Source organism: Cupressus sempervirens, chromosome 10 (assembly GCF_028749045.1).
Source record: "Cupressus sempervirens isolate cs-2001-9-10 chromosome 10, ASM2874904v1, whole genome shotgun sequence".
Taxonomy (NCBI): Eukaryota; Viridiplantae; Streptophyta; class Pinopsida; order Cupressales; family Cupressaceae; genus Cupressus; species Cupressus sempervirens.
The window spans coordinates 304,972,613-304,989,142 of NC_143127.1; the positions used below are offsets into that span (position 1 = coordinate 304,972,613).

A 16,530-nucleotide genomic window follows, 5' to 3' on the forward strand; every position below is an offset into this window, starting at 1 on the left:
ATTACATGTAATTAAATCTTTTTATGCAATGCATCCTCTTTAATCTACAAAGAGAAATAAAAACAAAATAACAATCTTAAAGATTGTTCTTTAGTGCCTTGAACTTGATGATAAAATCATGCATTGTAGGAAGGTCAAAAATCTCCATTGTCTTTGATATCGCCTCTATCCTTACTGCATCTACATATCCTAATTGCACAACCTTAGAATTTGTCATCAAAGAATCTAGCAAGTGTTTTGTTGAAGAATTTATAAAGGACAAACTTTTTCATCATGTGAACCAAAATCCTCAAAATCTAAATCAGCATTGATCCTAATTGTATATTCTAGACTTGCTCTTTCAACTGCAATCAAATTACCATGTTCATCAAGAATTTGACATCCCATTGGCTCTAAATCACATGTACTTCCTATTTCTATCATCTAACAATCTCTAAGAGCTCTCTACAACTTTGTAACTAATTTTCTCAATGTTTCTTCTTTATATCTCATAAGCCCTTGATACCTAAAGAACATTTCACAGGATGGAAGAATGTCACATGAAACCATGGCATCTAAACCAAATTTAACAATCTCATCCCAATCATTGAGAATCTCTTTCAAATCATCGGCTTCTTGAGTCAACAAAGAAATCAAGTCTTGCTCCATTTCATTCATATCTTTGATACGCTTAAGAACTGTAAATGTTTTTGTAATGGCTCGAACTCCAGAAATGACTTCCCCTATCGAAGACTTAGCGGCTTCAATCAGGTTTCTTTCCTTGGATGTTTGAGACACAATAACAACACTTTGAGAAGATTGTTGCCGAATGACTTCATTTAGGTGAACAACCTCCTATTTGAGTTGATTCTTCTTTTCCCATAATTCATGATTTCTTTTTGACACATTAGCTAATGAATCTTGAGCATCTTGCAAGCAACTCAAACATGACTGCTTCCCGATTTCTACCTTAGTGAACTTGTAATCAGAATGGGTAAGTTCTTCAATAGGTTTGTCCACTAGTGACTCGGCAACTTCTACAAACTTGGTTTTCTCTTAATCAACTAAGATCCTTGAAACAATCTTATCTTTTAAAGATTTGGACTTAGTTTTCTTTACAAGAAGATTATTCGGAGGTACAACTACTTTCCTTCTCTTCATGGTGATCCTACTCAACCATGCAGGCAAGCTGAAACCTTCATTTGTGGAAACAGGTATAGTGGAGACCATTGGCATTGATCCTGATTGTATCTCTGTTGTGACTAAGCGAGATTCAATCTAAACAACTGAATTCATAGGTGCATGATGAGAGGATTCTGTCATGAATAGGTCAAAACCTGTTAGAGATGTATCAAGTTGAGAAACTTGACCCTTTGTAAGAGTTGGAAAATCTTCGAAAACACTTCTCAAATGTTCATATTGGTCATTTGCTAAAATGAGAGGAGCGGCTGAAGAAATAGGAAGAGCAAACGTGTTGACTTCTGAAACTAGAATAGAAGGTGTGAAAACAGTGGAAAATGAATCCACATCATCATCTATCTCATCCAAAAAGGGTGCTTCATGCATGGCTGGTGCTTGAGTATGTGCAGGTCTTGGAGGAGATATGATCATAACTTCCCCTTCTTCTTCCTCATCTTCTTCATCTGATTCCGTCTCTAATTCCTTCTCTGATTCCTGAACTGGTTTAGGAATCTGAGATGATTAAGATCCCTTTCCGCCCTTCAACTTGAATGTAAGAGACTTCTTTGCATTAGAAGAAGAAGTTCCATCTTTACCTGTTATTTCCAATTGTGACTTCCTTCTAAGAGGACCAAAGCTTCCACAATCCAAACCCAATTTCAGATTAACCCTTTTTAGGCTTTTAATTTTCAGCCAATTGTTGGTGTTTGCTAAAATGGATTGAAATCTAATAAGAATGGATGCACCTTCCTTCTGCTGCCATTGAATGGGGAAAGGCAATCTTTTATCAAAAACTTCCTAATGATATTCGGGATCAAGAACATTGCCATCATCTTCAATTTGGGAATCCGATGAGATCTCAAGCATGTTAAGATCAATGATTTGCTACAAAGTTAATCTACAGTAATCCATCTTCATTATATCCATTTTGCTCGCATGTCAATCCAAACATCCTCAATGCGATGAACATGTGTGAAAACCCTCTTGATTTGAGAATTCATCTCTCTATAATCAAAGTCAAATCTGGCTTTGAATTTCTTCAAAGTGATTGGCTGCAATTCTACTTCCATATTTTTTGCTTCATGTAATAAATTGATCAGATTATTACCAATTACCAAGGTTTTAGCAGAAGAAATACCAAAACCGGGCCTATCCAAAGCATGTTGATAAGACTGAACTTCCATTAGTTGTCTGACTAATTCAATCATAATGATTTTATCAGTAGCATAGTTAGGTAAGGTATATGGCTCACCTTTAAAACATCCAACCCTTAAGTAAAAGTTGGAAACTGGATGAGGATACAACCATACTGATTTACCTTTTCCCAAGCTTCATCAGATACCCTTTTGATAGATAAATATCTATCAAACAAATATCGAAAATGCCCAAAGAAAGCATCCTGAACTCTTCTGAAATGAAACTTACTATAAGCCAGAGTGATCTGATCATAGAAATCCCAAATTGGAATCTGTAGACGATCTCCTTAAATTGAGAGTCCAAAGAAAGATCCCATGGCAGCAGCAATATAAACAAGGTAAGAATTCATGTAGAAAGGCACTGAAGTCCCTACATTGAGCAAATGTTGATAGAGTGCAGCACTAATCAGTTCTCCCCAAAAGATATGTTTTTTATTCTCCATGATTTGATTCACGAGTTGAGCAGGCCTTGCTGATTCCTAACCAATTTTGAGTTTTCATTCTTTGGTTTACACAACGATCACAAATGAAAGTCAAACATACTTATAAACTTAAAAGTATATAGATATGGAAAATGAATACACTATAGAAAATAGCTTTGTGATTTTGACATGCTTGTACAAAGGAAGGGTGCATTGATAAACATTGCGGTTAAAGAAGAGTTTCCAATCGAATGTATTTATCTTATAAGGTAAATGGAAAAACAATAACCTTGAGGAATACTTAAATGTTTTCATTAATGGCCATTAAGAAAGGATGATAGACTAGTTAACAGTTTACACAATGGTCACAAATGTAAGTCAAAAGTACTTATAATAAAAGTATATAGACATGGGAAAAAATGCACTACTTCATGGCAATACTACCGGTGAATCTGAAATGACCCTTACTAAATAGGCCACTAAAAACCCCAATACTGAACTATGGCAATTCGTCAAATACTTGGCATGCAAATATTAAATGGGTAAGGATTTAATGTCTTAAACAAATTCACCAAATAAGATAGCTATAACAAATGCAATGAATAATAGTAGCACCAACAATATTCAGAAAAAACTTATTGTAATTTGCATTTGAGGACCGATCTGTTACATGCTCCAATGGTAATAGCAAATTCTTACAATATTTGTAACAATTCAATTGAAGGTAAATGAATAACAGCGTCTGAGCATATACAATTCTGTACTTAGTTTTTAAACAATGAAAGCAACATCAAGAACCTGGGATTTCCGTCTCCATGAGTTGTCATATGCATGAATTCTCAAAATGGCACCTCTCCCTGCCTGACTGCAGCCCTGCCGATGAAGTTTACTGAATGGTAACTGAAGGGAAAACAAAGGTCTGTTCCTGTCTGGGCATCACAGCCTGTCAATATTGCCGTACCTGTACGGCCTTGGTGCGATTTTTTTATATAATTCCCAGCCTTCAAAACAGTGCCGAAACTGGTATGTACTGAATCGCCTAGGGTGATTAGATAGCCCCCTAAAAACATTAAAGGAAACTCTAAACAGTTTGTGAAGTATGAACAATTTTATGACCCAAGCCTTGGTACGGCTCTGACATGTACGGCCCTGCTAAAAAAATAATCTGTTGTGTATTGGATGCCGTATTTGGTAGGATTTGAAACGCCTTGGGTTAATGTATAACCCCTCCCAAGCATAAATTCAGATTCCCATGCAAAGTAAAGTTATGTGTAAAATATGAGTCCAGTCCCATTCACAATCTCATCAGAATATGCACTGAATATCTCCCGAATTTTGCCAACTGATCCTGTAAGAAGATGATGAACTCCAAACCCTTGCGAATAGCTTAAATCCTCAAAATCAATTCTCAAAATAATTCATCATGAAATGGCTAAATACCATCTCCAATAAGCAACCCTTCGGAAGATATCTCAGTTCCTCAGTTATGCAGATCCAAAGGAGTTTTTGTTCCCAAAGACCTAATGGAAATTTGCAGACCAAAGACCACAAATTGCTCCAATATAATTAGAAGTAGAATCCACAAAATCGCTTGTCCAAATGGGTGCCTCCAGCCCTCAATTTATTAACTTTTCTAAGAAATCACTAGAAATTTCTAGAAACATCTTTTATAAAACCTTATTATAATGCACTTTATTATAAAAAAACTTTATAAAATAAAAGTGTCATCTCAACTCAAAATTAGAACATGTAGGCCCCAATTATTGGATGTAGGCTCAATTATAACGCTTCGAGAGCAATATGCAATCAACTGGCAACAGGATGACTCTCTCTCCAAAATCATTTGCCTACGAGAGTCAATGATAGGCAAATCTACTATGGGAATCATGTCACTAGAAAGGGGACATGACAGAATCCCAGTAGTTTGGAGAGTTATGAGCATTCTACTCTTGATCATTGTTTTTATATCATTTATCATAAATTGTGGGAAAATAAAACATGTTCTTAAGTTCATTAATATTCGTCCAGGTTCTTATCACACTTAGAAACTCTTCTTCAAGACATACTATTCAACTCTCTTCATGATGATTCTAGAAGTTATGAATGTAAGAAGGAAATTCATTATAAAAGACAGGGATTATTCAGCAAACTAAATATGTGATCCTAGATAATGAAAAGAAGTTCCTATGCCTAGCCGACTGTTGTAGAAATTGTATTTAAAACATTGGATAGGTGATTCATGACCTAATAAGAATTTCATAATGTTTGAAGAACTTGCAAAATGGATCAGTTTCCTCCAATTGCTTGAGATGTCACTTTCAATGCATAAAATCTTTGTTTCTCAGCCTATTTACTTGCACGGCAAGGAATCGAAATCGTACCACTTGAATAAACTTAACAATCGATTTGCACGATATCAGCAGAAATAATCAATGGTAAAAATGTAAAGGTCGGGTGCTATATAGACAAGGGTAATTCTGAAAACGTAGCAAACAGAAAGAAGATTGGGCATAAGGAATATGGTCTAGTCTCTTTCTCACGGCTTCCATATATGGAGAGCGATTGGCACTTCTTGGCTTTCGCCAGTTTAAAAGATTATTTGTCATTTCAAATTTGCCAAGCGTTAAATCGACTAGAAAAGAAAAGAAAATAGAAAGGTTGGAAGAAAGAGTTGGAAAAATTATAATTTGGTTTATTTTTATAATATATATACGTACGTTCATGTGAACATATCATGTAATGTTCCTGCTATAAAATATATAATAAATCAAACTTTTGTAACGGGCCGATTGATTTATTGTATCTCGAACCCATTTTTATTTTTGTTAGGTAGTCTATAGGTATGCTTTTTTATTACTTTCTCTATACTGCGAATTCTTGTTGGAGTTCTAGATTGTTCGCCATTTCGGAAGTGAAAGATCTTCCCTATTTGGCTTGTGCGGTTTCGGTGGGATTCAGCCCTCAGCCTATTCCGTTGTTGCATGTAATAATTCTCTCGGATTTGGCAAATCGGAGCATTATCTTCTGGCAATTATTATTCGCATTCGAGTCTCTATTATTGTGTGGATTTCATCAACATTTTATGTGTTTGTCTATGAACAAGATTGTGTTTCATATCGGTCTCAGATACCTAACTGTATGTTCTCCCATCCTGCTCATTCCTCACCCGTATGGCCCTCTTCCATCCATCCGTGCTATTCATCACTTCATTGTACGACTTGAGTTTTCTAATTACCGTACGGCTTCACAATTCATTCATACGGCTTGCATACACATTGTACGGCCTCCCAATCCGGTCGTACGACCTCCTTGCATACCGTACAGCATCAGTGGTATCGTTTTCCGTACGGCTATCACATCCACCGTAGGGCCATCCACTTGAGGTACATTCGTTGCCGCTGTACACCCCCTTCGTACTCACCATACGGCCAGCCAGGCCTTCCTTGTGGCATGTGTAGAGTAGATTCAGACATTCTTTAGGCATATGCTCCTATTACTGAGGATCAAAGGACATCGGATACTTCTCACTGTGTGGCTTGCACATTCTCACCGTACAACCACTAAACCTTCTGTGCGGACTCCTGGGCAACCATTCCTCTTACTTACACTGTACACCATCCGTACGACACTCTCTTGTAGTGCATACACGCCATTATTCGATTGTTTGTTTACCAGAGGAGGTCAGGAACACTACAGTAGTATCAGAGCACTTCGATCCTGCCAACTTGTAGACCGTGAATGAGAGTTTACAGCCAAAAGAGAAGGACACATTTTGTTGATTGAATGGTTGTCGAACCGAAACCAACCGCTGCCGAACTTGTGGCACTACTGAGGTAACTTGCTAGGAATCAGGCACAGATCACTGATATGCAGCGACTCATGGAAGAAACTCTCAAGAAGTTGGCGGAGAACAAAATATCTGGAGAACAAAATGGTCACAGCGCGAACTCGGTGTCGGGTAAATCAAACCCTCAGCGAGCACGCTCTCGACCTTCCATGCCAACTTTTCCACCACAAACAAAGGCACAACACGGAGAGAGACAACCAACCTTCGAAGAGATGCAAGAACAACTGAGAGAAGACTAGAAGAATGCAAACCTTGAAGAAGATTTATCCTGCAAAGAATGCGGGGATCTGAGAATGAGATATTCGGGAGGTGGAAACAAATGATACTTTAACAATGATCTTAGAAGAAAGTTGAGTAAGGTAAATCTGTCTCAATTTGACAAATCCAGTTCCATATCTGCACAAGTGTGGGTAATGAAAGCCGATACCTACTTCGAGCTGAATCCTATGCCGAAAGAAGAAGCAATTAAATTTGTCGCGCTGCACTTCGAGGGATTGCGCATGAATGGTGGCACCACGGCACCATCACATTAGGGCATGATCAAATAAATACTTATGCGAAATTCATGGAGAAATCGATAGAACGATTTGATGGTAAAGATCTGGAGCTCAATTTCAAAGATTTGGCACAACTAAGACAAACTGGATTGGTCAATCAGTTCATTGCAGACTTTTAGAAACTCTCTATTTTGGTCACGGACATTTCCGAAAGAAGACGCGTAGTGCTTTTCATGGACGGACTGACAAAACCTCTGAAAGGTTGGGTAAAGGTGTTCAATCCTGCCACCCTGTCGGAAGCTATCAATAAAGCACGGAGTATGGCATCGTCATCAGCATCATCCTCAAAGTTAGACATGCTAAACCGTCGACGTTTCCGAGGGACAAACCTCCGCCCAAGAAGCCGACATTGGATGAAGCTACCAAACAGGAACTCCAAAGGAAGAAATTGTGGTTCAATTGCAAGGGACCTTGGGAGTTTGGCCACCGATGCCTCGAAAAGGGGAAGATCCATTACATTGAGGTCATGTCCGATGATGAGGACGAACAGGAAGAAATGTCCGCCAAAGATAACCAACCCCACAATGACACCAACATCAATTTAAACCGTACGGAGAGAATTGTCGCTTTAATACAACGCGGAGGAACCATTTCCTTGGTCGACAGCCTGAGGTGCACAATTTTTCGTGTACGGGGCACCCTTCAAGGACAAAGGGTTACGGTGATGTTGGATAGAGGACCTACTCTAAATTTCATAAACTCCTCCTTGGTAAAACGAAGAAGTCTACCTACAGAGGCGCACACAGGTTTTCAGGTCAAGGTCGCCGGAGGGATTTTCCTGCCCTGCACGCACCTTGTTCCTCAACCGACTATCACAATGGCGAATCACACGGTGACTGAGGATTTCTTCATAGTGGACCTGGCTGACATAGAAGTTATTCTTGGCATACAGTGGATGGAGACCCTTGATGAATACACTCAAGAGCTTCAAACAGATGGACTTCACTTTTGTTGTTGACGGAAAGAAGGTTGTCCTCCGAACAATGGCAAATGAAGCTTTGAAGGAAGTTTCTGCGCATCAAATGGAGGCAATTTTTCAGCACGATGACGTTGCATGGGCTGCGCATTGTTTCATCTCAATGGAACCTATAAAGGGGTGTCGAACACCTCCACAAGATGATGAACTTCAAGATATTTTAAGTAGACATGATAAAGTTTTCATGGATATTCCTCTTGGCATACCACCTCATCAAGGGTTTGAACGCACTATCGAGTTGGAATCAGGAGCAAAGCCAGTCGTAACCACACCGTACCGCAACCCCAAGAAATTTAAAGATGACATCGAAAGGACGATTCAAGAATTGTTAGAGAAAGAATGGATCCGTCCCAGTTACTAGCCCATTCACATCATCTGTGGTATTGGTCAAAAAGGACGGGATGTGGTGCATGTGTGTGGACTACCGCACATTGAACAAAGAAACAATAAAGAGTAGATATCCCATTCCTAGGATAGATGAGTTGCAGGGTGAATTGCATGGCGTGGTCTATTTTTCAAAAATAGATCTCTATTTCGGATACCATCAGATTCGCATGAGGGAAGAAGATGTGTAGAAGATGGCTTTCCGTTGTCACTATGGACATTATGAGTTTCTGGTCATGCCGTTCGGATCAACCAATGCACCAAATACATTTCAATCATGCATGAACCGCATCTTCAACAAACAATTGCATAAGTATTTATTGGTATTCTTTGATGATCTTCTTATTTATAGCAAGACATGGGAGGAGCACCTGAAGCATCTGAATGAAGTTCTAAGTATCATGGAGGAACAGTCCTTGTTCACCAAGCAATCCAAATGTGAATTTGGTATGACAGAAATATTGTACTTAGGGCATGTTGTCAGTAAATATGGAGTTCAAGTGCATCAGGAGAAGATTCAGGCTATCCTTGACTGGCCTTCCCCAAAATCACTCACGAATTTGCGAGGATTTTCAGACTATGCAGTTACTATAAGAGGTTTGTTAAAGGATTCTCTCAGCTCAGCGCACCCTTAACGAATCTAACAAAGAGGAGGTCTTTCCAGTGGAATGAAAAGGCACAACTCACCTTTGATAAGATGAAAGAGGCCATGAGCACTTGTCCCATACTTGCACTAGCTGATTTCACTCGACCGTTCATTTTAAAGTGCAACGCATCAAGGGAAGGCATTGGAGTAGTACTGATGCAAGATAGACACCCCATCGCTTATGAGAGCAAGAAGCTTACGCCAATAGAATGCCTATATTCCATCTATGACAAAGAAATGATGGCCATCGTTCATGCATTAACCAAGTTTCGTCAATATCTGGTGGGTGCCATGTTTTTCATTTGTACAGATTACAACAGTTTGAGATATTTTCTAGAGCAACGGGACTTGAAGGAATGGCAACAAAAATGGTTAAGCAAGGTTCAAGCTTTTGATTTTGACATTGAATATGTGAAAGGGAAAAACAATGTGGTTGCAGATGCCTTGTCCCGGAAACCCACTATCTACTCGCTAGATTAGATTTCAACTAACTGGAAGGCACATCTATTAGTGGAATATTTCAAAAATACATTTGCCTGTGAAATAATGGATGGCCACACCCATGATAATTGGTACAGAGTGGTGGATGACATCATCTACTATCAAAACCGGATATATTTGGTGCCAAAATCCAAACTAAAGCAGAAAATCTTGAAAGAAGTACACGACTCACCCCTAGCTGGACACCCGAGTTTCCTCAAAACTTACAGAAGTCTTCGGGAGAGGTTTTCATGGAAAGGACTTAAAGGGAACGTGTTGCAGTATGTAAGAGAGTGTACGGTCTGCCAACAGAACAAGTCCGAACATACTCTACCTGTCGGGCTGCTACAACCTTTGCCAACTCCCGAATGTAAGTGGAAAAGTATATCGATGGATTTCATAACAAGGCTTTCCAAGGTGAACAGAAAGGATTGTATTTTCATGGTGGTTGACAAATTGACAAAGTATGCACATTTCGTTGCCATCCCCTCCAACCTTTAGGCCGCACAAGTTGTCAATCTGTTCTTTAGAGAAGTCTTTCATTTGCACCAATTACCCCGAAACATCATCAATGATCAGGATGGACAATTCGTCAATATCTTCTCGACAGAACTATTTCGGATGGTAGGGATAGAACTATCGCCAAGTACAAGTTACCACCCGCAAACAGACAGACAAACAAAGATTGTGAACAAATGGCTCGAAGGCTACCTTTAGAACTACATTTCAGCACAACAGTGAGCCTAGGTAAAATGGATCCATCTAGGAGAATATTGCTACAATGCCACATACCACATGTCCATCGAAATGGCACCCTTCAAAGTTTTGTATGGGTACGAACCCCTTTCCTTCATCGACACAGTTTTGGGCGATAGTCGCACACCAAGGACGAGGGACTGGCTTCAGGAGGGACAAGACATTTTGAGATGCTTGAAGGAAAATCTATAGAGGGCACAAAAACAATAGAAGATGTATGCCGACAAACACAGAATAGAGAGAAGTTTCAAAGTCGGGGATTTGGTCTATCTCTGGCTCCAGCCATATCAACAATCCTCACTGAAGGAAAAGGGAAAAGAGAAACTGAAACCTTGATTCTATGGCCCCTATCGCATAACTCGCCACATTGGTGAAGTTGCCTATGAGCTGGAACTTTCGGAGGGTAACTGCATTTATAATGTCTTCCATGTCTCTTGTCTAAAGAAAGTTGTAGAGCAAAACATCACAGTTACTACTGAACTTCCGCCACCCAATGAAGAAGGAAAGCTCATTTTGGAACTAGCTGAGATCCTTGAAGTACGTGAGAGGGCCCTACGGAACCGTACTGTGAAGGAATACTTGGTATGCTGGCAACACCTACCGTTGGACGATGCAACGTGGGAGGGTGAGCACATTCTTTAACATCCAATATTGCATTTGCTTGAGGACAAGCAGAATTTGGGACGAGAGGACTAAAATGTTCCCATTATAAAATAAATAATAAATCAAACTTTTGTAACAGGCCGGTTGATTTAATGTATCTCGGACCCATTTTTATTTTTGTTTCCGTAGTTTGCGTCGCTATCGGCTATCTTTGTACACCCTCAAAAAGTTTCCCGACGGGTATTTAAGCACGGCTTGTAGGTAGTCTGTAGGTATGTTTTTTGATTATTTTCTCTGTACTGCAAATTTTTGGAGTTCTGAATTGTTCACCATTTCGAAAATGAAAGATCTTCCCTATTTGGCTCATGCGGTTTCGGTGGGATTCAACCCTCACCCTATTCCGTTGTTGCATGTAATACTTCGCTCAGATTTGGCAAATTGAAGCATTATCTTCTAGCAATTATTATTTGCATTCAAGTCTCTATTATTGTGTGGATTTCATCAACATTTTCTGTGTTTTTGTATGAACAAGATTGTGTTTCGTATCGGTCTCAGATACCTAACTGTGTGTTCTCCCGTGCTACTCATTCCTCACCCGTATGGCCCTCTTCCATCCATCCGTGCTATTCATCACTTCATTGTACAACTTGAGTTTTCTAATTAACATACAGCTTCACAGTTCATTCGTACGACCTGCATACACACCATACGGCCTCCCAATCCATCCGTACGGCCTCCTTGCACCATACAGCATCAGTGGTATTGTTTTCCGTACAACTACCTCAGCCCACCGTACGGCTATCACATCCATCGTACGCCTGCCAACTATATGGCCATCCACTTGAGGTACATTCATTACCACCGTACACCCCCTTCCTACTCATCGTACAACTAGCCAAGCCTCCCCTATGGCACGTGTAGATTAGATTCAGACATTCTTCAGGCATACACTCCTGTTACTGAGGGTCAGAGGACATCAAATACTTCTCACCATGTGGCTTGGACATTCTCACCATACAACCACTAAACCTTCTATATGGACTCCTAGGCGACCATTCCTCTTACTTGCACCATACACCATTTGTACGACACTCTCCTGTAGTGCATACACGCCATTATTCGATTGTTTCTTTACCAAAGGAGGTTAGGAACACTACATATCAATGGGGTGACATCATTTTATTAAGTTATTATAATATAATGGTGCCATTTCATTTTTATATTTATATATACGTATATATATATATGATGATGAAAGATCAATTAAAATCCCTTGAGGTACGTTTTATATTTTAATTAGATTATTTTATGTTTTATTTGATTTTTTTTTAATAGCTCATGTGGGTCCTACAAATGTATCCTATGTTGAAGTCATTGGGTCCTTACCAAAGAAGTTTAAGGTCATACCTGCCAATCCTCTTGACTAAACTAAGTGAACATCTCATTCCGATGATCCCATTTAGCAATGCTTCCCCCTCCTTCATCGTCTCCTGCAATCACTCATGAAAACACTTCCGCCATAATAACAATTCATACTAATTCCATATAAATATTTAAAAGACTTTAAATTATTAATCATAATTTCAAAATCTAGCAACTGCTAACATCAAATAACAATTAATGATTAACAACCATCTACATTAACAGTTAATACAACGTATATAAATAACTATCTATTTCACATGATCATGAAAGAATAATCCGTTAAATCCAACGATTATGAACAAGTTTAAAATTAGGTCAAAATTTTGGGATGTAACACTTTTATATAAGTACATCAATATAATAAATAGACACGTTGCATAAAATGGTGTTTTCCAAAGCTTGTAATAAGGGAGGGTGCATTAATTAACCTTTTAAGTAAAGGTCATTATGCAATCAGTTGCTTATGTCCGATTTCATGTATACAAAAAATTTAGTTTTCTATCTATTTGAAGAATAGCATAGCAAGCCTTTAGCAATCCATTTTCTAAGTTTTACTCCTATGTTTGCTTGTTTTTCTCTCATTCACAAATATTTCATTTCCCATCACAGTGATATTTCATTTAACAAGATAAATAGCATTCTTGATTATTGACCAATATTCTTTAGAAAATAAGGAAATTTCAAATGCACTCATATATACCACTCCACATATGAGTCTCAAAATATACCAAACGCAAAACTTGAATTGAATAGAAGTTCTGAATATATTTACAATGCTCATTAAGGTATAAATATTTGCACATATTAGGTCAAAAGTAATAGGAAGCAAATGAATACCTTTAGATGACCACTTTGGTTCTGTTGGTGATTCTATCATGTTTGGGTCTTGGCCAGCTATGCAGATATGTTTGACAACTTCCCTGCAAAGAAACAAATCATTGCTCATTGTGTGTAAAATTTACATAAGAATGTTAACTAATATGTTGCAAACATTCAAAATATATCCTTAAATTAGGAGATTGAAAAATATGCATCCTATGAGAGTTTCTCCACAGTTACAGCAGCAAATATATTTTCTCACTTGTTTTAAACTTTAAACCAATACCATGATCTTTGAAGCTTATTGATGAAAAATCATTATGTAATTTAGAATTACATCACTTCATTATTGAGGTGTGAGGCTTATTTTTATATTGTTGAATGCATAGTTGGCACACTCGCAAAGTAATCGGCGAGTAGTAGAAAATCACCGAATTTTCTCGGCCGACGAGTAAATGGCAGAAAAACTCGCCATTTTTAGAACTCGGCTCCTCCAAAAAACTCGCCGATTAATTGCCAAAAAATCAGCGGCACGTTTGGAAAAGCAATATAGGGCAGAATTTCTCATTTTTTCAACACCAGTTTCTACTGTGCGATCAAAGGCTTGAGGAGGGGAGAGAAGAAGGGTTCCAAGGTATTCTTAAGTGGTTGCAAGCGATTCAAAGCGGATTTGGGTGGATTTGAAGAGTATTCCAGCCAGTTTTTGAAGACAAATCTCTTTCTCAGGTAGGTTTTATGAGATTGTTTTTATAGTTTTAAAAATAGCTCTATTGTTTTCTTATTTCTTGTAAATGAATTCAAATCATTTGAAACCATTTTAACTCTATGTTTGAATCATTTGAAAGTCATTCAGCTCTATGTTTGACATTTTTATTAAGGATATGTAAGATTTTTTAAATACAAACCCTAGTTGTTCATTTAGTTGTTTAGTACCTTTAGTTCATACTCATAGATCTAAGTTCTAACTTTGTTTATTCATTTTTTTATAAATTTATATGTGTAGGGCCACAAACTCCATGCCCATCTAGATATATAGGCACTCGGCCTAGAAATGTAAGAGATCAAGCATGGCAGAATGCCTATGAAGCTCCAAATGATGTTGGGAAGGCTATATGCATTCCATGTTAAAAACTTATTTTTGGAGGCATAAACCGCTTCAAATACCACCTTGCAGGCATAAAGAAACATGATTCAAATCCTTGTCTCAAGGTTACTAAAGAAAAAAGATTCATCAATGCCCTACTTACAACTGCTGAAGAGAAAAAATTGAATAAGGAGAGGGTGAAATTAGCTATGAGGGCAATCATAGTTGAATCTCAATGAGCTCCTTTTGATATGCAAGAAGAAGAAGCACTTGAGAACATACCGAGATCTCTTCGTGGCCCACGGATCCACAAACAAAATGTCTCTTTTGTCGGTTCCACTTCTTCTACATTTCCTAATTCTTTATCACCATACGCATCAAGGATAGGGAGTTATTTTGTGTCCAGGAACACAGCTGGATCACAGCCATCATTAGAGGGCACTAAATAGTACAAGGAGGTGCATGAGCAAACTGATATTGCAATAGATGATTTTTTATTTTTTAACAATATCTCAATGTATGTGGCTAATAGTCCCTATTGCTTGGATTTGGTGAATACAATTTCAATATCGGGCAAAGGATACAAGCTGCCGTCTCGCAAGGATTTGAGTGGAAGGTTAGTATTTACTATTTAGTAATTGTAAATAATTGTGATCCACTTCAGTTCATTGTTATATTTTAAATCTTAATTATTATTTCTTATTTTTTACTAACACTATATTACACCTAAATTTTGTAGGTTGCTTGACCATGCAGTTGGTTGGACAAGAGTATTAATAGAAGACCAAAAGAAAGAGTGGAAGAAATATAGTTGCACCATTTTATCTGATGGGTGAACAGATGGAAGAAGCAGAACCATTATTAATTTATTGGTTGCTTACAAAGATGACGTGGTGTTTTGGAAATTTGTTGACGCCTCCAACAAAGTGAAAAAAGTGCACAAATTGGCTTTAATGTTGGAGAAAGTTGTCATGGAGGTGGGAGCGGAGAATGTGGTGCAAATCATCACAAATAATGCAACAACATGTGGCAGTAGGTAAATTTATTTTTTTTATGTTCAATATGAATCATTAATGTAATGCTATGGTATTATTCAATTTAGATTTGATGTAAATATGGAAAGTTTGTAACTAATTATTGATTTTTTACTAATCTTTTAGGTAGAATCCTCCAAGAGAGGCATCCCACACTTCTTTGGTCACCTTGTGCAACACATGTCCTTGACCTTCTTTTCGAGGACATAGGAAAACTTGATTGGGTGAGTCCAATTGTGGAAGATGCTAGGCAAGTCACCAAATATATCTATAATCACCCATGGGTTCTTAGTTTGATGAGAAAGACCACTAAAAGCAAAGATTTAGTGAGACCCGCAATGACAAGGTTTGCAACGATGTTCTTGATGTTGCAAAGTATTCTCGACCACATATTGACTCTGAAACAAATGTTTGTGTGCTGATTGGGTTGTTTCACCTTACTCAAAGAAGCCTGAAGGAGAGGTTGTGGCACAGATAGTCTTTGATGATAGATTTTTTCCAAAGGCTTCAGAGATTGTGGAGGTAACTTCAAGAATCAAAACATTATATTTTTAGTTGATTCAAGTTTCATTATTAATTCATAACTTACTATGTTATTAACTAATTTGTATTTTTCAAATTTCAAATGTAGATGTCTATGCCCCTAGTTAGGGTCTTGCGCATATGTGATGGGCAACAATCCCCAATGGGAGGTCTTTATGAGACCATGGATAAGGCCAATGCGACTGTTAGAAACTACTATCATGCAGACAGACTCAGATTTGACCCCATTTGGGAAATAATTATAGGAGGTGGAACAATATGCTCCACCAACCCATTCATGCAGAAGGCTACTTCCTCAATCCCAAATTTAGGTACTATGATTGTCCTTGAGATTTTACTAAGACTTCATTTTACTTTAATTTTTAAAATTGTGTAGTAAGACTTGATATCATTTTCTATTTGTTTTAGGGTTGATGATTCCTACTCAAATCTTAACAGAGAGGTCATGGAAGGTCTCTCTAAATGTATTGAGAGAATGATATCCAATCAAGCGAAGAGAGACCTTTTGTGACTGAACAACAAGTCTATGTGGAATCAAGGGATAATTTGTTCTCTTCTATGCTAGCAAAGAGAGCAAGAGCTACTCAAGCACCAGGTAAA

The 16,530-nt window shown here is 38.1% G+C and overlaps 1 protein-coding gene across 3 annotated transcripts in view; it reads right to left on the minus strand.

Annotated features, from left to right (window-relative positions):
* Positions 1–16,530, minus strand: part of LOC149533839 (peptidase uncH-like) — a 282,829-nt gene that overhangs the window by 193,703 nt on the left and 72,596 nt on the right. For all 3 annotated transcript variants that reach the window (XM_089804019.1, XM_089804018.1, XM_089804020.1), the window contains one exon: positions 13,288–13,370. In XM_089804019.1, the coding sequence (XP_089660145.1) occupies positions 13,288–13,370 (83 nt within the window). The remainder of the gene's footprint in view (positions 1–13,287; positions 13,371–16,530) is intronic.